Here is a 23,776-nt window from a genome sequence, read left to right as displayed (position 1 = left end):
CAAGATTCTAGCAATCACTGGTACTATTAGGTAATGATTTAAAGTCATATGTAATAGGAGCAGAATTGGGCCATTTGGCCGATCAAGTCTACTCCGCCATTCATTCATGGCTGATCTATCTCTCCCTCCTAACCCCATTCTCCTGCCTTCTCCCCTGGCACCCTGACACCCGTACTAATCAAGAATCTATCTATACTCTGCTTTAAAAATATCCATTGACTTGGCCTCCACAGCCTTTTATGGCAAAGAACTCCACAGATTCACCACCCTCTGACTAAAGAAACTCCTTCTCATCTCCTTCTTAAAGGAACACCCTTTAATTCTTAGGCTACGACCTCCAGCCCTCGACTCTCCCACTCGTGAAACATCCTCTCCACATCCACGCTATCCAATTCAGTACATTTCAATGAGGTCCCCCCCTCATTCTTCTAAACTCCAGTGAGTACAGGCCCAGTACCATCTCAAACGCTCATCAGAAATTAACCCACTCATTCCTGGGATCAGGAATGGATGTCTCATTTAAATGGATGTCTTCTGAATCATTGGCCTTAGAAAATAAAGCATTGTAAATCCAAGTTGAAGACATCCTCCTTCCAGCCTTTGATTTTTAATGGATGGAATTTTTTTTTCTGGCCAAATAATTGGAATTATAAATTAGATAATTCATTTATTAAATTCTATTGTATCTCTGTCACATGCACAATGCTCAATATGTGTCAAGTCAGAATTTTTAAAATTAATTTCATATGCAGGAGATGATGCAACAAAAATAAAACTTGACCTGTGTTGTTATTTTCTCGTGAAAATAATTTGTTTCTAGCCTTTTTCGTTTGCTGTGGATTTAGACTTCAGTGGGCTCCATGGGAATGATATATTTGCAAAGCTGCAATGAAGCAAGTTTATCATGGAGTGCTTTATATAAAATACAATTCGCTCATTATGCTTGATTCAATTTTTTCTTTCTTTCTTAAAAGAACATAACCCAAGCAATCTTGGTATTTTATGTGATCGATAAAACCAAATGACTTCATGTTTTTAGAGCATTGCTTTAAATTCTAGTGTGTGGGACAGTAATAATCCTTGATTCAGAGAACATAAATTCATCGTGGCAGTCCCTTGAGGTCTTTCATCTAATGTGCTTATAGAATTGGACTGATTTGATTACTGTGGATTTTTCCAGTTATTTGTAAGTCAGTTATTAACAATGATAAAATACGGGTCACAAATGAGGCACCATTCACTTTGGAACAGTTGCAAATAAATATATGGTCAGTTGAAGGTGATTTAGTTTAGTATTTTAGTTTGGACTAGACCAAGTGGACCCATTGGCCCAAAACCTCTCCTGCATTGGTGCAGCACCCTCTCCTCCCCACTCCCCCTCCCACCCTCCCCCCTCCCACCCGCCCTCCCCCCTTCCCCCCCTTCCCCCTTCCCCCCCCTTCCCCCCTTCCCTCCCTCCCCCTTCCCCCTCCCCATTCCCCTCCCCCTTCCTCCTCCCCCACTTCCCCCTTCCCCCTCCACCCTCCCCCATCCCCTTCCCCCGCCCCTTCCCTCCTCCCCTCCCTCCTCCCCTCCCCTCCCCCTCCCCTCCCCGCCCCCTCCCTTCCCCTCCCCCTTCCCCTCCCGCCCTTCCCCTTTCCCTCCCCCCTTCCTTCCCCCCCTCCCTCCACCCCCTCCCTCCCTAGGAGATAAATTTAAACTTTAAAATGTGAATAACTTTAAAAATATAACACCGATTTCAATGAAACATCTTCCATTAGCACCAAAGGGACAACGGTGAGTAAGGTGGGCCTAAAATTGCCGCTCTATCGTGTACTGTTTTGTCTGTAGTTCAGGAACAAACAAACAAACAAACAAACAAGTGCTTTAGAATATAGATAGCGCCATAACCCAGGCGACTCTTTGTGTGCTAGCCACAGAAGTGGATCTGCAATCACACATTACAACCGCTCCACCATTTAAAATCTCCACTCTGACAACGCCATTTCTTACTTTCACTAATTGTTATTCACATCATTCCCTTTATCGCGTATCTGTACACTGTGGATGGTTCGATTGTAACCATGTATAATCTTTCCGCTGACTGGTTAGCACACGACAAAAGCTTTTCACTGTACCTCGGTACATGTGACAATAAATTAAATTCAACTCAACTTGTTTGGTAAAATGTAGAGCCATAAGTACATCAAATAGACAATCAGGGAAATAATGGTGAAATTTCCATTTTGAATGCCTTTATAATGAAGAGTTTGCTTTTGTTCATACCAATTAAAAAAAACCCATCTTTTAATCGAATTGCTAGAAGAGATCAGTGTGCAGTTCAATTTATTTATATTTCTTACAACCACTGTGGAGATGTTTCCTTGATCAGTAACCATTTAATTCCACCTCCTTGCTTCTTACGTCAGTGTTTCAGATTATCATCCAGATGCAATGCACACCTCAAGTTCTCCCTGAAGAGTTTTCAGTGCAGTGGTGTTGCATAAACATGACAAACATAAATATAGCCAAACTGCTGACAGTTTGGGAGCTGAATCTGGGTAGAATACAATGTCACGTAAATTTGGATTGTATTCCAGCCATTTGATCATTGAAATTTAATGTATTTTTAGAGATAATTAGAATTTAAAATGAGCGGTCTCCATGAATCATTTAATAACTTGCACCCAGGTCTATTTTTACTGAGTTTGAATTGTTGTTTACGGGGCTCAGTGGTGGTGTATTATTCTGGTTGTCACTTCAGTGTTACACAAAGAGATCTTTGCATCATTGCAAGTGCCATCTTCCAACGGTTCAATGGTTGATTTTACCATCGCATGTACCAAGGTAGTGTGAAATATATTTTTTGCATACAGATTAGTGAGATTATTGCCATACATCAGGGCAATCCCTGATTACATACCAAATGCATAGCAATAGCCCACTGAGCCCATATGCAATACAGGTGCTCCTCAACTCACGATGGGGTTACGTTCCGAGAAACCCATCGCAAACCGAAAATATCGAAAGTCAAAATGCATTTAATACACCTGATCACGTGGCCGGAAGCGAGCTGCGGCTCGCTACGTACGGGTCACTGCCGTTTTCACCATCGCAAAGTCGAAATACCGGAAGCCGAAGCATGGTAAATCGGGGAGCATCTGTGGTCGCCAGGTTTTGGCACCACTTTCACAGTCCAAGTTACAGCTGGCCAAGGCCCATTGCAGCCCTCTCCTCCATCCCTCTCCTCCATCGGACTATTCTCTCAGGGATAGATGTTGAGATTTCCATGGCACTGGAATAATATAAGAAGGGATTCTCTCCCAATGTCCCAAATTATGCACCTCAATCAACATCACAAATTGGATTTAAAAACAGAAAATACTGGAAAGACTTAGCGTGCCAGGCAACATCTGTGGAAAGAGAAACAGTTAATGTTTTAGTCAGATTCACCTCAGCTGCCTCTTTTGCATTAATCACCCTCAGTGTTTTTGTGAAACACAAGTTTAGTTAGGTTCGCAAGAAAATAGGATGCTCCTCAAGCCTGGCCTTACATTCTACATGATCATTGCTGATCTATGTTGACCTTAACTCCTCTTCTGTGCCAGCTCCCTACAACACTCACTTTCCTGATCTTTCCTGCTTTCAATACTTTTGTCTCCACCATCCTCTGGGGTGAACTATTCCAGAGATCAGCCACCTTCTCTGAAAGGAGCACACCATCTAAATGTCTGACCTCCAATCTTGTAACTATGTCCCCTCTTTCAAAACACCTACTTTGTTTCTCTGTCCACAGACAGCCATTTGCTGCTTCCAGCATTTTTCTGTTTTATTTTGATTTCAGATTTCCAGCATCTGCCCAGTCCTTTTTTTTTGATATTCACAAGATGGATAATCTGTTCATTTATACTAGTGTTGGTTGTGGGGATTTGCTTTCCATTATTCCTTCTGTTGTGACAGTAACTACCTTTTTACTAGTTGAGTCAAGGAACTGAATTGAGGGATGGGAGTTCAAGGTACCAATAGTTCTACATCGCATGGCTAACCAGGAACAAATCTCTATCCCATTGACTGTTTCTTCTCGCTCTCAATTAAGATCATGCAATAGGTGCAACCACTTTAGCTGGTTGCTTTAATGCTCCCAAGACAAAGGGGAAGGTGGGGAAAGTTAGCATAATGGAAATTAAAGATTTGCATCTTTGCAAACCTTTAAAAAGGTTCTTTATCTGTAACATTTGGCCATGGTCAATGAATCCAAGGTAAAGTCTAACACTCCTAACATTGCATAGATAAACATCTTAAAATTCGAATTAGGAGCTGATGTAATATTAAACATTTCTGCCGAATACCAGGCACCATCTGAGGTCATTTGTGGGTAGCCTTGACTGGTCCTGGTCTTTTTTCGCCTCTAGCTCTTCAGTCCCCCTCATCCCCTACTTTCAGTCTGAAGAAGGGCCCCAACCTGAAACATCATCCATCCTTTGTCTCCAGAGATGCTGCCAGACCCACCGAGATACCCCTGCATCTTGTGTCTGTCTATGGCATAAACCAGCATTTCAGTTCCTTGTTTCTATCTTCTATGTTTGTAGTTGGCAGGCATGAGGGAATCAGAGCAAAGAAGAATAATTTATGTCTCGGGTGGCAGAACTTTTCATTGGAACTGGAACAAAATGAGACAAGTTTGAGCAAATAAAGAGGTAGGAAAAAATGAAGGAAGATAGTAGATTGGAGAGGTGACACGATGGTGCCAGAAAGTGTCTAGTCACACCTTTCTTGACTGAAGAAAATGGAAGGACAAAGCAGTGAAATAAAAATTAGAAGCAAGGTAAGAAGGACATGTTGTTTTAGACTGGACGGATATGTACAGGAGTCTATTGCATGCGGTGAGTCATGAACAATCTACTATTTTCTGGTATGAAACGTGAACTCTGATATATATTAAGGACTTGCTCTTTGGTGCACAAAGCATAATCTCCAAATGATGCATGTGGAATGAAACAAAACTTGGAGATCTGCAGAACAGACCTCAGGAGGATAGGGCCACGATGATGGAACGGTAGACGGAATGGAAAGTGTGAAGCTTGACAGTTTGGTAGGAAGATTGAATAGGGAGTAGAATGCCCAATTCTAAAAGGGATAGATCTGAGAATATATTTGCATACATCACTGTAAATTAGGAAAACTGACGAGAAAGCACACGAGACTCTGAGTTTTACAGTAGAGATATAAACCAAAAAGTTAAATCCGTTAGTGCTTGCTTTTATGCACAATGCACAAAATTGAACTTGCACTCAAGGACATTTCCAGGTAAAATCATATCCATTGGGAAATGGGCCCATTAACTTCCACTTAACCTCTTCTGCCATTTTCCAGGATCTGCTTTGCATCCATTGATGTCCATTGTTGCACACACCACATTTTTTCCCTTAATAATATTAACTGGAGCTTTTGTGTGCAATATGTGACCTTTGTTGAACACTCACGAAAACTAGGAATATATCACTCAAATCGTGTCAATTAGACCTTTCCACCCTGGTGTCAGTTCCACCCTTGTACACATACCTGCTTGTTCAGTTTGCTTGAGGCCTCATCACAGGTTGTTCCATCATTGATTTCATCCTTCTTGCACCATATGTATTAATGCCACAATCTGCTTCCCTGCTCACCCCGTATCTTCTCATGACACAGAGCATATTTGGGGAGTTGATCTCTGAAGCATAGAAACATGGAAAATAGGTGCAGGAGTATGCCATTTGGCCCTTCGAGCCATTCAATACGCTCGTGGCTGATCATCCTAAATCAGTACCCTGCTTCTCCCCATGTCCCATAATTCCGTTAGCCATTACCCACACATAATCAACCTCTGCCACCTGCACCACCACCAAGGCAACCTTTAAGTCAACTGCAGTTTGGCTGCCTTGTGTAGGGTTCCTTTAAGGCCTAATGCTCTTTCCAATTGTCAGCTCAGCAAAGACAGAAAAATATCACCATGGGAAATTTTATTGGGGATTTGGGGTATAAAGGAACAAATTGCGGCTTTTGAATATATTTTCCAATCTTCTTGGCCAATTTCCTGATCTTTTCCTGGTGGTTGTCTGTCTGGGCACTGCCACTACATGCAATATATGTTTAACACACCAAAAAGGTATGGAATCCTTTTCATCAGCAAAGCAAGAGAGCAAGCAAGTCACAATCAGCTTTTATAAAGCACTGATTTGGCCCTTGGTGAAATATTGGGTTCAGCTCAGGGGGCCTATGTTTTGGGGTAGTATGACAGACCTTGGAGAAAGCAGAGAATAGATCCCTGCACCCCTACTAGAATGATTCTGCAGATGTGAAACTTTAATTAGGCCCCTTCCCATTAATTGGGCCCTTTTCCATTTCCATACTGACCTTCTCTCCCGAGATGCTGCCTGACCTGCTGAGTTACTCCAGCATTTTGTGAATAAATTGATTTGTACAAGCATCTGCAGTTATTTTCTTATACTATCCATACTGACCTTTCTGTCCTGGGCCTTCTCCACTGTCAGAGTGAGGCCACACACAAATTGGAGAAACAGCACCTCATATTGCGCTTGGGCAGCTTACAACCCAGTGATATGAGTGTTGATTTCTCAAATTTCAAGTAACTCCTGCATTCCTTCCCCCACCCCTACCCTCGTTGTCCTACCAGTTCCACTGTTCACATCCTCGTATCTCTCTCATTAGCACATCTTCTCTAGCCAACAATGGGCCTCTATGAACTCCACCATTCCTGAGGACATCTGTTGGTGGCCCTGCTTTCTTCTGGCCTTTTCTACCTTTCTGTCTGAGGAAGGGTTCAGACCTGAAACATCCTTTTCTTCAGAGATACTGCCTGACCCGCCAGCATTTCGTGTCTATCTATAATTATCCAGATAAACTCGGAAAGGTGAGGTGGATTCCTTTGCATCAGAGATGGTTTCAAAGTAATCTGATAGATCATGAAGGCTGTAGGCAGAGTTAATAGAGAACAACCATTCCTATTGGAATAATAAAGAGTCAAAGGTCAAGAGTTTGGGGCATAGCATAAAGGGGATTGGCAAAAGAAACCAAGGGAATTGAGGCAGCACGGTGGCGCTGGGGTAGAGTTGCTGCCTTACTGCGAATGCAGCGCCGGAGACTCAGGTTCGATCCTGACTACCGGCGCCGTCTGTACGTTCTCCCCGTGACCTGCGTGGGTTTTCTCCGAGATCTTCGGTTTCCTCCCACACTCCAAAGACGTACAGATATGTAGGTTAATTGACTGGGTAAATGTACAAATTGTCCCTAGTGTGTGTACAATAGTGGTAGTGTGCGGGGACTCATTGGGCCGAAGGGCCTGTTTCCGCGTTGTATCTCTAAATCTAAATCTAAAGTTAGATGAGAAAATCCTTGCTTTGCGATGAATATTTAGTATCAGGAATTCACTGCCAGGGTTAGGGAGCCATGTTTGCACACTGTTTGAAAGGGAATTGAGCTGTTGCTTAAAGAATAACTGCATTGTGCTGCCAAATGTTCAGTGTTAAAGTGCAGATTGAAACAAGGATCATGCATGTGCTACTCGTGGCTAGCAATTGGATGCTATTTAAACTGACATTTGGTGGTGACTATAAAAAAGAGGTATTTAATAATGCATTGCTGGCTTTTAATCCAACAATGGCAGCAGCATAAAATGAAAAATACATTAATGGCCCAATGTTCTGAGCTTATCCACCAAGACAAACATAGCCGTGTCAAGGAAATTAAATTAGTTGTAAAATTAATGTCAAAAAGAAATAGTATGAGGCTGGACAGTTTAATGGCAAATTTGAGGAATGATAATAATTTGGTTTTAATACTGAACACGTACTTTTGAATACTGACAATGCACTGAGTCATAACTGATGTTAATTCTATATTGAGCTGTCTCCAAAGATCTAAATGTTGTCAAAGGTTGATCTTTTGATTAGAAATTTCCACTCTTAAGTTTATTTTAATGATAAAGGTCTTGCATACGAGACTTGCTATTGAATTAATAAGAAATGTTCTTTTTTTCACAATCCTCTCACAGTGTTGGGTATCATTCTGAGTTCACTTGATGTTCTGGTTTAGGGAAAGTATTAATATTAAACAGAGTTTTTTCAGCAATCATTTAACGTAGTCAGATTGCAGCCTTTTTTTCACCCCTTATCCAATGTTGAACGCCTCTTGTTAAGATCGCTCGTGTTGTGGAAGATAGTTAAAGAGTCATACATCATAGAAATAGGCCCATCATGTCCATGCTCAACATTTTGCCCTGATCCCATTTGCTTATATTAGGATGGTATTTTTCTCAGCTTGGGCTATTTGAGTGTCTATCTAAATATCTCTTAAAGATAGTCATTGTATTTGATTCCACCACCTCCTCTGGCAATGCATTCTAGATATCAACTACTTTCTGTGTAAATACAAAAAGCTGCCCCTCAATCCCCTTCATGACTTCTTCCTCTAACTTTCAACTGATGCTCTTTTGCATTTGATACCTCCCCTGAGATGAATAGAGGTTTAGTCCCTCAACGCTTGGGATTATGAATTCATAATCGCAGGGATGTCATCTCCAGTGATTTTCTGCAAGGGAGGAGAACTGTGAGAGAGGTTACTTCGAGTTCTTTCGATCCACTTTTGAGACATGCAGATGCCAGTGAACAGATGGTCCCTGGTGGTCTGAACGGTAACAATCAAAACACAAAAGTGTTAGAAGGGTAGTGGGGGAAGCAAAGTCCTTTTTGTTCAGCTCCCATTTTGTTCCCTCCTCTCCAGTTAATTCCCTTCAACACAGGGAATTTCGAATGGTGTGTGACTAATCGTCATGCAATTGATGCAGTTGCAGTACAGTAAGTGGTTGGCTTTTCCGTGGTTGCCATTATGTACTGGGTCTTCAAGATTTTTATGCCTGGTCAATTTACATTGCCCATGAGGTCATATTTGTTGGCCATAAATGAATAGTGCTGATTGTCTAAAAAGATTACTTCATTTAAATTCTAATGAAGTCATTTTCACGTTCAATGAAGTCTTTATTTTCGGAAATTGGGCTATTTGTGCAGTGCGCGAGATGGCTGAATTGTCTGAGTTGCCATCTTTTAGATGCTTGCAAACCCTGACGGCTTCTGTTGAAATAAAATGCCCCATGAAATAAACACAAAGGGTGGTAGGTGTATGGAGTGAGCTGCCAGAGGAGGTAGTTGACGCAGGGACTATAGTAACATTTAAGAAACAATTAGACAGGTACATGGATAGGATAGGTTTAGCGGGATATGGGCCTAACGCAGGCAGGTAGATGGGACATGTTGGTCAGTGTGGTCAAGTTTCCACGCTGTATAACTTTATGACGTTACTGGAAAAGAGTCGGCAGTTATTATGATAAACATTCCCCACCATAAAACGTCTCGTGTAACATTATTCTTTTAAAGCTTCCTACGTACTGTAGGGATGAAGTTCCACATAAAAGCTTTGGCCGAGATGGAATTACATATACAGGAGATTCCATGAACAATTTCTGCTGATGTTGCACTGTGAAGGTTGGTTGTATAATTGAGGTGGAGCTGGTGAAACTGGTGAAACCTTCAATAACCCTTGCATTTCAGTCCCAGTATCATTTTGCTGAGGGTTGCCATTAGAGACATAGCCATTTGCTAAGGGGTACTGGGCCAAATCTGACCATCCTTTTCAAATCAAGCTGTTTATTTTCATGTGCACAAGCACGGTGAGGTACAGGTACAATAAATCTCTTTGCTTCCAGCGGCATTTCAAGCACATGGGCGGTGGGTGGGTGTATGGAACGAGCTGCCAGAAGAGGTAGTTGAGGCAGGGACTATCCCAACATTTAAGAAACAGTTAGATAGGTACATGGATAGGAGAGGTTTGGGGGGATATGGAGCAAACACGGGCAGGTGGGACTAGTGTAGCTGGGACAAGTTGGCCAGTGTGGGCAAGTGGGCCGAAGGACCTGTTTCCACACTGCATGACTCTATGAATCTATGTACTCCCAAAAGACACACAAAAAAATATATAAATAAATTACAATTTATAATTGCATCATCGCCCTATAGCTAATACAGATTTGGAAGGTTAAAATCTCTATTTTTATTAGCAGTCTCTGGGCATGCATTTACAAAACCACCTGTAACATATCGATGTTTCGAATTATTCTTGGCATCTTTTGTGAAATCTGGAAGCAGAGTTCAATTATATGAAGCCAAATGATCTTATGACTTGAAGGTGAGATCGATACCTTTGTTCCAGATGAAACTGCTGCATTTTTTTTTCAAAGACATGCACTGAACATCCCAAACCAATTTTGATTTGATAAAATAACAGCGTGTCTAATGATAGCTGCAGGGAAAACTGTTTCCATGATAATCAACCTCGCTGCACTTTGGATTCCATTTCCCTCTCATCACAACATGAAAGTTACTTGCACAAGTGACGTACCTCGCATACCAGATGCAATGTTTTCTCAATCACTTTGGAATACTGAGTATTACATTAAGGTTTACCTGATTAATAATGAGGTTTTGACACAAAAAGATGGAGTAACTCAGCGGGTCAGACAGGATAGGAATCTGAGGAGTAACTTATTCACACAAAGGGTGGTGGGCGTATGGAACAAGCTGCCTGAGGAGGTAGTTGAGGCTGGGATTATCCCAATTTTTAAGAAACAACTAGACAAAGTGGACCCATTGGGCCCAAACCTCTCCTGCATTGGTGCAGCAACCTGTCCTCCCCCCCCTCCCATCTCTCCTCAACCCCCCCTCCCCTCTCCCTTCTCCCCCACTCCCCCCTCCCCCTCCCCTCCTTTTAAACTTTAAAATGTGAATAACCTTAAAAATATAAGACCGATTTCAATAAAACTACTTGCATTATCACTAAAGTGACAATGGTGAGTAAGGTGGGCCTAAAACTGTCGCGCTATCGTGTCCCGTTTTGGCTGAAGTTCAGTCACAAACAAGATAACAAACACGAGTTTTAGTATTTAGATTAGACAGGTAGGACAGGTTTGGAGGGATATGGACCAAGCGCAGGCAGACTAGTGCCTGGGACACTGTTGGCCGGTGTGGGCAAGTTGGGCTGAAGGGCCTGTTTCCACATTGTATCACTCTATGACTCAATGACAGCATCTCTGGAGCAAAGGAATAGGTGACGTTTCAGTTGTGACCCTTCTCCAGACTCCAATGATGTTTATCTGACTTGAGAATTTTGGATATCCAAACCATTCCAAAATTGTCATGTCTGTGTTATTCCTCAGGGATGCATTCTAAAACCAACGTTACTCTGTTAAAAGGACATGAATGTTTTATGTAAAGTGTTCACAGTTCCCTGAAAGTGGTGGCACAGGTGATAGGGTGATGAAGAAGGCTTTTGGCATGCTGGCCTTCATCTATCAGCGGATTGAGTAGAGAAGTTGGAATGTTATAACCTAATTCCACTCACAGTCCTGTGCCCGCCAGTACTGTGGCCCAGTATTAAACACTGACAAATCTGTACCAACCAGTACCATGACGCAGTGTCAAACATTGACAAATCTGTACCCAACTCTAATGTGACCCATGTTAAACACTGATAGATATGTACCCACGGATACTTAAATCCAGAGTTAAACACTAATAGATATGTAGCCACTAGTAATGTGACAGTGTTAAACACTGATAGATATGTACTCACCCGTAATGTAACACTGATCGCCGACCAGCGATCCCCGCACACTAACTAACACTATCCTGCACACACAAGGGATAATTTACAATTTTATCAAAGTCAATTAACCTACAAACCTGTATGTCTTTGGAGTGTAGGAGTAAACCGGAGCACCCGTAGAAAACCCACACAGGTCAAGGGAGAGAACGTACAGGGAGAGAACGTATGGGGAGAAAGCAGGAACGGGGTACTGATTGAGAATGATCAGCCATGATCACATTGAATGGCGGTGCTGGCTTGAAGGGCCGAATGGCCTACTCCTGCATCTATTGTCTATTGACTATTGTCTATTGTCTACAAACTCTGCACAGACAGCGCTCATAGTCAGGATCGAACCCGGGTCTCTGGCATTGTAAGGCGGCAACTCTACCGCTGTGCCACTGAGGCCTCGGTGAATGTCATCTAGATGTGTGGAACATCAGCTAATTCTCCCTTTGATTCCTGGCCCAGTGGCTGTGGCAGGCAAGGACCTTGGGCAGTGACACTGGACAGCAGGTCAAACTCAACTCCAATTGCCACGTTCATGTTTAAATATCTTTGAGTAATATCATATAAATGAATACTTCTGTTGATCTAAGATTTCCAGCAGATTATGATTAAAAATTCACATCCAAATGTGAGGCAAACCTTTTGACAAATGATACTGCCAATACAAGATGAGAAACCATTTGGAGGCCACAAGAGAAGCATGAATTTTATTAAAATGTAATGATAGGGTTTGAAATTGATGACGCTTAATCAGATGAGCAAATATGCTTATTTGTCAGTATGACCTCAATGCTGTTCTTACATTTGCCTGAAATCAGGCTGTTCCAATCTCTAACCATGCAGAGATATTTTATCACCATTATTCTCTAAGGTAAAGAATGGTTGCAGTTTTGGCGACAATTTGTTTTTTCCACCACCTTGGAGTTGGTAGGTAGTTCTTGTGATGTGCAGGTCAGTTTTAACAAGATTCAGCTTATACATTTAAATATGCAAATATTCAAACCTTAAGCAATGTTGTCTCTGAACTTTCAACAATATTAAATTGACCTTTGGTTGATTAAAATTCAGGAATGTGCTGAAGAGGCTGATTATATTATCTTTCGGGTGGCACAGTGTCGACACAATTCCAGTAGCCCAGGTTTAGGTCTGCCTTCCTGTGCTGTATGGTGTTTATGTGTTCTCCCTGTGACCACAAGGGGTTTCCTCTGGGTGCAGTTAAATAAGCATTCAAGTTTTTGATATTTGCTGCCTTGTAGTCAATTTCAATTAGAGACTTTGGGTTAACAAGTGAGAGTGTACTATAAACAATCACGCATGTCCAGTTGACTTACTACTCCTCCAGGATTGGGTCTCCAATGCATTACCTAAATAGTAGTTTTAACTTAGTGGTCTTTGAGTCAGAAGATTGTAAATTCAACTTCCATCTCAAAGATTAGCAGGAAAGTCTAAACTGACATGCCAATGTCTGAAGAAGGGTCCAAAGAAGGGTCTCGACCCGAAACGTCGCCCATTCCTTCTCTCCTGAGATGCTGCCTGACCTGCTGAGTTCCAGAACAAGGGGTCACAGTTTAAGAATAAGGGGTAGGCCATTTAGAATGGAGATGAGGAAGAACTTTTTCAGTCAGAGAGTGGTGAAGGTGTGGAATTCTCTGCCTCAGAAGGCAGTGGAGGCCAGTTCGTTGGATGCTTTCAAGAGAGAGCTGGATAGAGCTCTTAAGGATAGCGGAGTGAGGGGGTATGGGGAGAAGGCAGGAACGGGGTACTGATTGAGAGTGATCAGCCATGATCGCATTGAATGGCGGTGCTGGCTCGAAGGGCTGAATGGCCTACTCCTGCACCTATTGTCTATTGTTACTCCAGCATTTTGTGAATAAATACCAATGTCATACAAAGTCAGTGAAAAACATTATTGGTAGTGCTGCCCTACGCACACACAGTCAAAACAAAGCAGATTCTGCCCAACTAAGTTAATATTCAGACAACCAGGTGGTGGTGTAGTTATTAAATTACCAAACTAATAACTCAGAGAAGTCCCATCACCAAACTCAGGACACCTCCATTGTTTTGTGAGACACTACAGTTGTGTTAAAAGGGATAGGCTGAGAACAGGCCTGGCAATTCAAGACTGGGCTTTAATCATTAACTGACCTGCATGCCATTCTGCAACCTCTTGGCATTCATATCCCTCACACCACTATTATTATTAAGCCTGGAGACCTACCCTGGTTCAATGGGGAGTGACTTTCAGTCTGAAGAAGGGTCTTGACCCAAAACATCACCCATTCCTTCTCTCCAGAGATGCTCCCTGTCCTGCTGAGTTTCTCTGGCATTTATGTCTATATTTGGTGTAAATCAGCATCTATAGTTCCCTCCTACACAGTTTGTCTGCCTGCAATGTGTTATTGTTGACACAAAGAACTGCAGATATTGGTTTACAGAAAAAGACACACAGTGCTGGAGTAACCCAGTAGGTCAGGCAGCATCTCTGGAGAGAAGGAATGGGTGATGTTTTGGGTCTTCAGAAGGGCCTCGACCCAAAATGTCACCCATTCCTACTCTCCAGAGATGCTGCCTATCCCGCTGAGTTACTCCAGCAATTTGTATCTATCTTTATGGAAATTGTGTAAATTCAAATGCTTTTTCATTTAAATACCGGCTTAGATCAGCAATCATTAAGTTGTTACACGCAGAGCCAAAGAACTCAATGTTCGAAAGTTGTGATGGGTATTCATTGTTCCATGATTTCAACTGCTAGCCTTTGGCTGCTGTTGTTGTTACTGTAAAAGTACATGATGTCATTCGCATGCATAATAACTAATGTAGGTTTGCATGCTGGGAAAGAAGGCAAGCTTTATTCCTCTGATGGTTCATTTTGTTCATTGTTCCCATATTATCGAATTAAATGGCAGAAGTAGTTTAGACTTTGAATGCCAGGTTATTGGTGAGAATCTGTTTTAATTTGCAAATGAAGCTTTCTCTGTGACAAAGTTGGACTGATTTGCATGTCTGATACACAAGGCAATAAAGACAAATTCAATGTTCAATCATTTGAACAGCGTAAACTCTCTTTACAAATGATTGACATAAACTTTAAAACATGACAGTTTATTTTTAATTAATAAATTTGTTGTTATGCGCCATTGGCATATCCTATCATATCGCAGTACTTAATTTTGTTGAACCTGTGGGGACACATCAGTCTGAAGAAGGGTCTCGACCCTAAACGTCACCCATCCCTTCTCTCCAAAGATGCTGATTGCCCCTCGAGGTTACTCCAGCATTTTGTGTCTATCTTCAGTTTAAACCAGCATCTGCAATTCCTTCCTACAACAATGAATGGGATGTTCTTCTTTAATTACGTTGCAAAAAATCCCAATAAATTAATCTGGACATTATAATCTTAGAATTTTACACCTGCTTTCCTTTTTTATTAACTGTAATTTGCAAAAACTACTCTGCCTCTAGTTGGCAAATTCATCTTGTACTGTATTGCTAAATAAAACATACGGATGAAATTCTCAATTCTTGGGATTCAGATCTACTTTTACAAATAGTTTTGCTTTGTCGAGTTTTGGATGCTGCACAAACTCTGGCAAAGGGTTCACTGTAGATGAAATTACATTTCTATTAACATTCAGTAGTTTTGGAAGCTATAATTCAAAACATACCATTGACATACCTCCCTGAAGAACTAATATTAGTCTAGATTAGTATGCCACACTTCTATGCTGGAGGAAACATACTTTTGAAGCAAATTTATGCAGACCTGTTAGTTCTATGCCTGGGCATATTTTTAACCTTGTGACAATCGTATTAACTTGTGAGCTGACTCTGCTACTAAAGAGTGTAATGTACCTCCTTTGTATGCAAAATTAATGTTTTATTCACATGAAACTGTCACTTTAAACCCCGATCTGTTTAAGGTCTTATTAAATAATTGTCTCCTTGGCCATTTTGTTTTCAGTTCAAGCACTTCAACTAAGGTTTGCATTTACTGTATATAACACAAGCTGTGTCACTGAAGGATAAATGTTGATACCAAACATAAGAACCTCAAGGGTGGAAAGGAAGATGAAGTGGAAATGAGTTTTATGAAAGGAATTCTTACGTTTTCTACACTGAAGCAAACTCAAAACTGGGTGGCAGTATGAACTGTGAGGAGGATGCTCTGAGGATGCAGGGTGACTTGGACAGGTTGTGTGAGCGGGCAGATGCTTGGCAGATGCAGTATAATGTGGATACATGTGAGGTTATCCACTTTGGTGGCAAGAACAGGAAGGCAGATTATTATCTGAATGGTGTCAAGTTAGGAAAAGGGGAAGTACAACGAGATCTGGGTGTCCTTGTTCATCAGTCACTGAAAGTAAGTATGCAGGTTACAGCTGGCAGTGAAGAAAGCAAATGGCATGTTGACCTTCATAACAAGAGGAGTTGAGTATAGGAGCAAAGAGGTCCTTCTGCAGTTGTACATGGCCCTAGTGAGACCACACCTGGAGTATTGTGTGCAGTTTTGGTCTCCAAATTTGAGGAAGGACATTCTTGCTATTGAGGGAGTGCAGCATAGGTTCACGAGGTTAATTTCCGGGATGGCGGGACTGTCGTATGTTAAAAGACTGGAGCGACTGGGCTTGTGTACACTGGAATTTAGAAGAATAAAAGGGGATCTCTCATCTCCAAATGCCCTACTCCTGCACCTATTGTCTATTATCTATAAAACACCCCTGTGATATCATATTCAGCTCAATTTATTTTGCCAAATGAATGCTGCAAACAAGAAAAATGCTAAATATATCCCCTCTGAAATTTATCTTTTCTCTCCCTTTGTTATTCATTTTACTTTTGTTCTAGTGCCTACTTCTTGAAACCTTTGCTTAATGGGGAGAAGGCAGGAACGGGGTACTGATTGAGAGTGATCAGCCATGATCGCATTGAATGGCGGTGCTGGCTCGAAGGGCTGAATGTCCTACTCCTGCACCTATTGTCTATTGTCTATTGTCTATTTAGACAATAATGACAAAAGATTCACTGTTCACTCTCTAGAATTTTAAAGTCAGAATGTTTAGAATATGCTTTTGATTTGATAAGAATTGTATCCAAGTATCCAAACACTTAACACACACTTAAAAATCTAACAAAAAGTAAGCCGAGGAGGAATAAATATAACCATGGATGTGATTCCAGGAAAATACCAACATTCAACATTCTTCATCACTGTGCATGATGGGCTCAAGTATTGAGCAATAAATAATATTTCAGGCAATTCTAATCACAGCAGTAAACGTTTTATTTTCACGCAGATGAAAACTGTTGCTTAACGTATTTATGAGAGAGTTAGATAGAGCTCTGGGGGCTAGTGGAATCAAGGGATATGGGGAGAAGTTGGGCACAGGTTACTGATTGTGGATGATCAGCCATGATCACAATGAATGGTGGTGCTGGCTCAAAGGGCCAAATGGCCTCCTCCTGCACCTATTTTCTATGTATTGGGGCATTATCTGTTTATTAATTAAGTTCTCAATAAGACAAAACAAATTTCAGGAGTACATTTTATTTTCCCAGCTATGTATATGCTGAATAATTTTTCTCATAATCATCTTCTTTAAAAAGTCTTGATACTTAATATATAGGTTCACTATTCACCCAAGCAAAGAGTTCAAGCATCTAACGAGGTTTTTAAGCATAAGAAGGGAAATCAAACAGCATAACATAAGTGTTATGCCAAAAGGCAGCAGCTAAGTCGAAAATCTAAGTTGAATTGTTCAAACAGGAGATAATTCGGTCACATTGGTCTTTGGAATTATCTGTGCTTCACTGAAACTTCTATCCTGTCAACACGTCGCACCATTTCCTTATCCGGTGTGTGCTTGCTAACATCCCTTTAAGTACATCAATGCTCTTCACATCATGTACTTGATAAGGTAGCAAGTGTTTTATCCTAACCATTCTTGTGATAAGGGTTAGGTTCAGGAGCTGCATATCTGTAAAGGAAGAAGTCTACTGCGTGTGGAGGATTGCCTCAAGATAAAATGCACTTTTTGGGTCTATTTACAAAAGTTACTTGGAAGTAAAGAAACCTTTGAGATGCACACTGAATAAGGGTGACCAAGGGGAGTCCTTTATTCTGGAATTTCTAGCATATTATGGTCAGTTAATTTTTGCCAGAGGTTCAAATCGCATCCAGATTTTCAAGTTCAGTGCTGGAAAAGTTGGTGGAAATCTGATTTGAACATATGTTGAAAGTGCATGATCTAAATGGCGGAATGTCACATTGCAGTTGACACACATGATTGATATTACTGACATGGTACTCTATGTTTGCTTCTTTTGCTGGCAGGGGTGTGATTGATAAGGAGGGAGGATTTGTACAGTTTCTCTTCAATGCGGGCTACTTTACACCAAACACAGGCTATCTGGTCACACCAGGAAAGGCTTGTCCACTGGAGACATCAACATAAACATAGCGCCATCTCAATGTGCATCGTTGCAATGTGCTGTGCCTCTTGTGTCTCCCTCTCCGCAGGTGGAGGACATGCAGTGGGCTGGAGGGAACCATGAGCTCCCTGCATCTGTCTGCAGCTTGCCCTGCAAAGCTGGAGAGCGAAAAAAAATGGTGAAGGGCGTATCCTGCTGCTGGCACTGTGAGCTTTGTGACGGATATCAGTATCAACGAGATGAGTTCAGCTGCTCCCTGTGCAGCTACGACAAGAGGCCCAATGTGAACCGGACTGGTTGCGCCAACATCCCGATCGTGAAGCTCGAATGGCATTCACCATGGGCCATTATCCCCGTCTTTCTTGCTATGCTTGGAATTATCGCCACTATTTTTGTGATTGCAACTTTTATACGGTACAACGATACTCCCATCGTGCGGGCAACTGGCCGGGAACTCAGTTACGTCCTCCTCACCGGGATATTCCTCTGCTACATCATCACCTTCCTAATGATCGCCAAACCTAACACGGGAATTTGCTCATTCCGTCGCATCTTCCTGGGCCTCGGCATGTGCATCAGCTATGCAGCTTTATTGACTAAGACAAACCGGATTTTCCGTATCTTTGAGCAGGGCAAGAAGGCGGTGACGGCACCCAGGCTCATCAGCCCAACCTCCCAGCTGGCAATCACATCCAGTCTCATCTCCGTCCAGCTTCTTGGAGTGTTCATCTGGTTTGGGGTTGACCCACCAAACACAATCGTGGACTACGATGAACAGAAGACCTCGAACCCTGAGCTCGCCAGAGGTGTCCTCAAATGTGACATCACAGATTTGCAAATCATATGCTCCCTGGGATACAGTATCCTTCTAATGGTGACATGTACTGTTTATGCCATCAAGACAAGGGGCGTCCCAGAGAACTTCAATGAAGCTAAGCCCATTGGATTCACTATGTACACTACCTGTATAGTCTGGCTTGCCTTCATTCCAATATTTTTTGGCACTGCTAAATCAGCAGAAAAGGTAAGTGGATGTTTTTTTGTTTGCAATTATAATACATTGGCTTTAGTTTCAGCATGTACAAATGCCCACAGATTAATATGCTCCTTATTCATATAATTTGGCATTAGTTGCCTCAGGTATGGTGCACAGAGGTGTCTCTTTGTACCATGGTGATGAACTCTACAATGAACAGCCTGGAAAATCAGTATTAGATAAAATCCATACAATGACTGGTCTGATTTCCATTTCTCGCTGTGAATAACGTTTATGATTAACTTGGCTTTCATTCTATTCCTGTTATTTTTCTTTGCTTATGACCTTGCATCTCCTGGGGCCTAAGAATTTGGCCTCAGGGACGCAGACTAACACAAAATTGATTCCCAAATGGGCAACAAGATATTATTGGTGAGCTCAGGTCCTCGTTCTTGTTGGAATCTCCAACTTTGTCCCAGGCTGAAGTTTTACGATCATGTCCAGGTTAGGAGAAATCTCAAATTCTCGGCTAAGAATACACAAAGCTAATCAAAGCCTTCAAGGTTGAAATGGCCACAATTCTGTTAAATAGAGATATCAAAGGGATGTGGAGCTAAGCAGTGCAGTAGAACTGAAGTATGGATTAGATGTGAAGGAATTGAATGTAATGATTGAGATGCTGAATGGTCTCGTTTTGTTCCTATGTCTTAAGATATTTGCATTGCACCCCGAGTTAAATCTATAATGAATTGTGTGAGATCTACTTGTTTTTATCGTTGATGGTTTGCAAACTAAATACATGGTGTACATTTGAAATGTCTATATGTGCTAGAGATTTATTTTCTACTTTATTGGATTCTACTTGTAACACTGTGAGTAACTGCAATGAATAAGGGATGGTGACATCCTGATATAAAAGTGTTTTTGATTGAAATGAAAGCTGGATTTGCCTCTGTTGGTTCTCATTGTTTGAGACAGTGCTAATGGATTTGCCCACAAGAAATAGATGAGAGGCAATCTTTAGTGATAAAAGGAACTATTTGAGTATATGGTTTTGAATAGTGTACATAGCATTTCATTGATTGAGTTGCCAAAGGATTAATTGAGTGCAATTTGGTCCACTTTTTAATCCTGTAATTAGTCTTTGTGTGAATTTTCCATAATTTATTTAAATATATATAGACAATAAACAATAGGCAATAGACAATAGGTGCAGGAGTAGGCCATTCGGCCCTTCGAGCCAGCACCGCCATTGAATGTGATCATGGCTGATCATTCTCAATCAGTACCCCGTTCCTGCTTTCTCCCCATACCCCCTGACTCCGCTATCCTTAAGAGCTCTATCTAGCTCGCCAAATATACCTTGCTATTCACAGTGGCAGTTTCAGGCAACAAAACACAAAATGCTGGAGAAACTCAGTGGGTCTGGCAGCATCTGTGGAAGGAATGGACAGATTATGTTTTAGGTTAGGACCAATCTTCAGACTGATGGAGTAGGGAGGAGAAAGTTGGAAAAGAGTTGGGGGCAGAACAAAGCCTGGCAGGTGATGGATGGAATCAGGGTGACAGGGGTTTGATTGGAAGATGGATGGAGTAAAAGTGACGAAGGAGACAAAGGTGAAAAGGAGACAAATGAGTATCAGATTTAGGGAGGAAGAGGGTGAAATGTAAAGCCAGAGGGAGGGCAATGGGTGAGCAAGGGAATGGGGGAAAGGAAAGAGGATGGAAGGGAGATGAGAGCCTCGGTGTAGGGACGGGGTGGGAGATGAATGAAAGGAGAAGGGGAAAAGGGCAAGGGGGTTTGGGGTCATGAAAAAGAGAAGCGTGTGTACACTTGAGTGGGGGGGGGGGGGGCATGGGAAATGGGGTGGGGGGTAAATGGGGTATGACTTGAAATTGAAGAATTCAATGTTCATAATGTTGGGTTGTAAATTACCCAAATAGCATATGAGGCACTGTTCCCTCAAGCACTTCTGCGGCCTCACTCTTTGGCCATGGAAGAGGCCAAGGACAGAAAGGCCATGGAATGGGAAAGGAAGTCAAGATAGTTAGCATTTGTGAGATCATGCAGGCCTTGGCAGACAGAGTGCAAGAGTTTGGTGAAATGATCTACGCTTGTCTTGCCAATGTTAAGGTGGCCACATTTGGAGTACAGAAGAGATGCACGTGAATCTCTGAATCACCTGGAAGGGCACTGGGGTCCCAAGATGGAAGGGAGAGATGAGGTGTAGAGACAGATGTTACATCTCCTGTGGTTGCAGAAGAATGTACTTGGGGAGCGGGTAGGTTGGTTGGGGAGTAATGAGTAAACCAAGGTCAGAGGGAGTGGTGCGATTGGAAAGTGGAAAAAGGTGGAAATGGGTAGATGTGACTGGTGGTGGGATCATATTGAAGACTGCAGCAATGTTGGAGAATGATATGTTGGACGTGGAGGCTAATGGGGTGAATGGTGAGGACCAGGGCAACTCTATCATTGTTCCACCTGGGGGGAGGGCAGGAAAGAGCAGAACTAACAGGACACAGTGAAGACACGGGTGAGGGCACCATCTATCACAGCAGGGGGGGGACCATTTTTCCACCAGAACAGGAAGGAAATCACTTTACCTGCCTTCCCAGCTTCAGCTAATAAGTTGGTCTCTCTAATCAGCATTCTCTGTTGCAGGTAACTTTATAACAGTTTGACGCCATGCATTTTGCAATCTCATCAAAATGTGGCTGGTGAATGAATGATAACGGCTTTATTTGGAAGTTCCCAGATTTACCTTATTGTATACAAATCCACATATTTTACATTAAAAATTAACATTGGAGAAAATGTTAGCTCTATTTAGAGCGTATGAAAATCTATGCTTTTGTCAGTTTTGCCACAAAGAGAGGCTCTATATAGCAAAAAATAATAATGTGTGTGAACATGCAGGGAGATTCAATAAATATTCGGTCATTCCACATAATGTGGCATTGACTTTAGACTTTAGAGATACTGTGTGGAAACAGGCCCTTTGACCCATCGAGTCCGTGCCTACCATTGATCACATCGTACACTATCCTACACACTAGGGACAATGCACAATTTTACCAAAGCCAATTAATCTATAAACCTTTAAGTCTTTGGAGTGTGAAGGAAAACAGGAGCACCTGGAGAAACCCACACAGTCATTGGGAGAATGTGCAAACTCCATACAGACAGCACCTGTAATATGGATCGAACCTGCTTCTCAGCGCTGTAAGGCAGCAACTCTACCGCTGCGCCACCGTGCCGCTCCTGGCGTTCCCATTTAAACTTGCTTCTTACTCATTCTCTCTTCCTCATATGAATTCCTTAAACCTACCCTTTGGATTGGCCATAAGTTTTGACAATTGACCCTTTATTCCTCTTTCTCTACATTCTATCAGCTGTTGAACTAAGGGCTTAAGTTGCAGCATTCGAGATCTCTGGTAAAGCTGCTTTAGTTCAACACAAACTTCCATGTGGTAAGGTGGGACATTATCTATGTATGTCTTACCTCCTGTCCACACTCAACCTTCACCATGGTGAGAGGAGAGACATGACTATAGTGGTATCAAGCAACATTTCCCAAAAATATTGGTTCAAACTCACCAAGCAACATGGATTCAGAAGATATTGTTGCTTTTACCCAATGTGTGCAAAAGGGCTGCATTCAGTGGAGAATGGTGACGTACAACTATTATTTTGGGGTTCAGCTTTCACACACATTCCCTTCTTTTCCCTTTACTTTGACTCAGTTTCCCACCATTGTCGGGAGATTGTAGGAAACAATCTGGGCCTTCTGCCTCGTGAAATATTCATCATCATCAGCATCATCGTTCATGATCACCCAAAGTTGTGTTTGATAGTTCTCCTGATGGGTCCTTTAAACGGGGTCTCCAGATGGCTGGAGAGCACATTCCTGGAGTCACAGACTTTATTTGTCCATCCAGCTGGATGCCTGTGTGGAACATCTTTTAGCCTGGGACCACTGGTGAACGGACATCCATCATGCTGTGCTTGAGAGAGACAGAGCCACGTGTCAATGGTGTGGATTCCATGGTGTTTGGGAGTCTTTGTCTCCTACAGCCTTCTTGTCCCTTCTCAGCCATTGTGGTGTTCCACTGCTGGCCGGCCGCCATCCTCCACCTGTTTTACCATTGGGGGTCTTCTTCTTGGGCTGTGCTTTGTCAAGAACCTCTCCCTTAACCTGACCACCTCGGGCTGACCATGCCAGGAGTGTAGCTCAGACGGTTTAGGTCTCAAGATCTCATGCACATGCAGGCTTCTCTACCATGACAAGATGGCGATCTTTGAAGAAAAATGAAATAATAGATCTTCTGCTTCAGGGAATCAATGGCTGGGCAAGAGGTTGACTCATTACCTTTATACCGGGCACTCTTAATCTAGAAGGACAAATTGACAGGAGCAGGGGATTGGATTTCAACAGTTGCACCTCAATTGGTCTCAATGCTAACTTTTGGAACAACTTGATCAGCAACAATGGGAATATATATGTGTAATAAGGATCGCAGAGATCTCTGGCACCTCCTTAATGACCAGAATGTATAAATACTGACATTCAAAGACGTACAGGTATGTAGGTTAATTGACTGGGCAAATGTAAAAATTGTCCCTAGTGTGTGTAGGATAGTGTTAGTGTGCGGGGATCACTGGGTGGTGCGGACTTGGTGGGCCGAAAA

At 42.2% G+C, this 23,776-nt stretch overlaps 1 protein-coding gene across 6 annotated transcripts in view; it reads left to right on the top strand.

Annotated features, from left to right (window-relative positions):
* LOC144601908 (metabotropic glutamate receptor 7-like) overlaps positions 1-23,776 on the top strand; it is a 489,446-nt gene that overhangs the window by 350,693 nt on the left and 114,977 nt on the right. For 5 of the 6 annotated variants that reach the window (XM_078414451.1, XM_078414452.1, XM_078414449.1 and 2 more), the window contains one exon: positions 18,200-19,135. The exons of the other annotated variant lie outside the window; for it this stretch is intronic. In XM_078414451.1, coding sequence (XP_078270577.1) covers positions 18,200-19,135 — 936 coding nt within the window. The remainder of the gene's footprint in view (positions 1-18,199; positions 19,136-23,776) is intronic. 6 annotated transcript variants of the gene reach the window in all.

This window comes from Rhinoraja longicauda, chromosome 17, assembly GCF_053455715.1.
Source record: "Rhinoraja longicauda isolate Sanriku21f chromosome 17, sRhiLon1.1, whole genome shotgun sequence".
Classification (NCBI taxonomy): Eukaryota; Metazoa; Chordata; class Chondrichthyes; order Rajiformes; family Arhynchobatidae; genus Rhinoraja; species Rhinoraja longicauda.
Note: the sequence above shows the minus strand (reverse complement) of the source record. Positions and strands in the feature narration are given on the sequence as shown.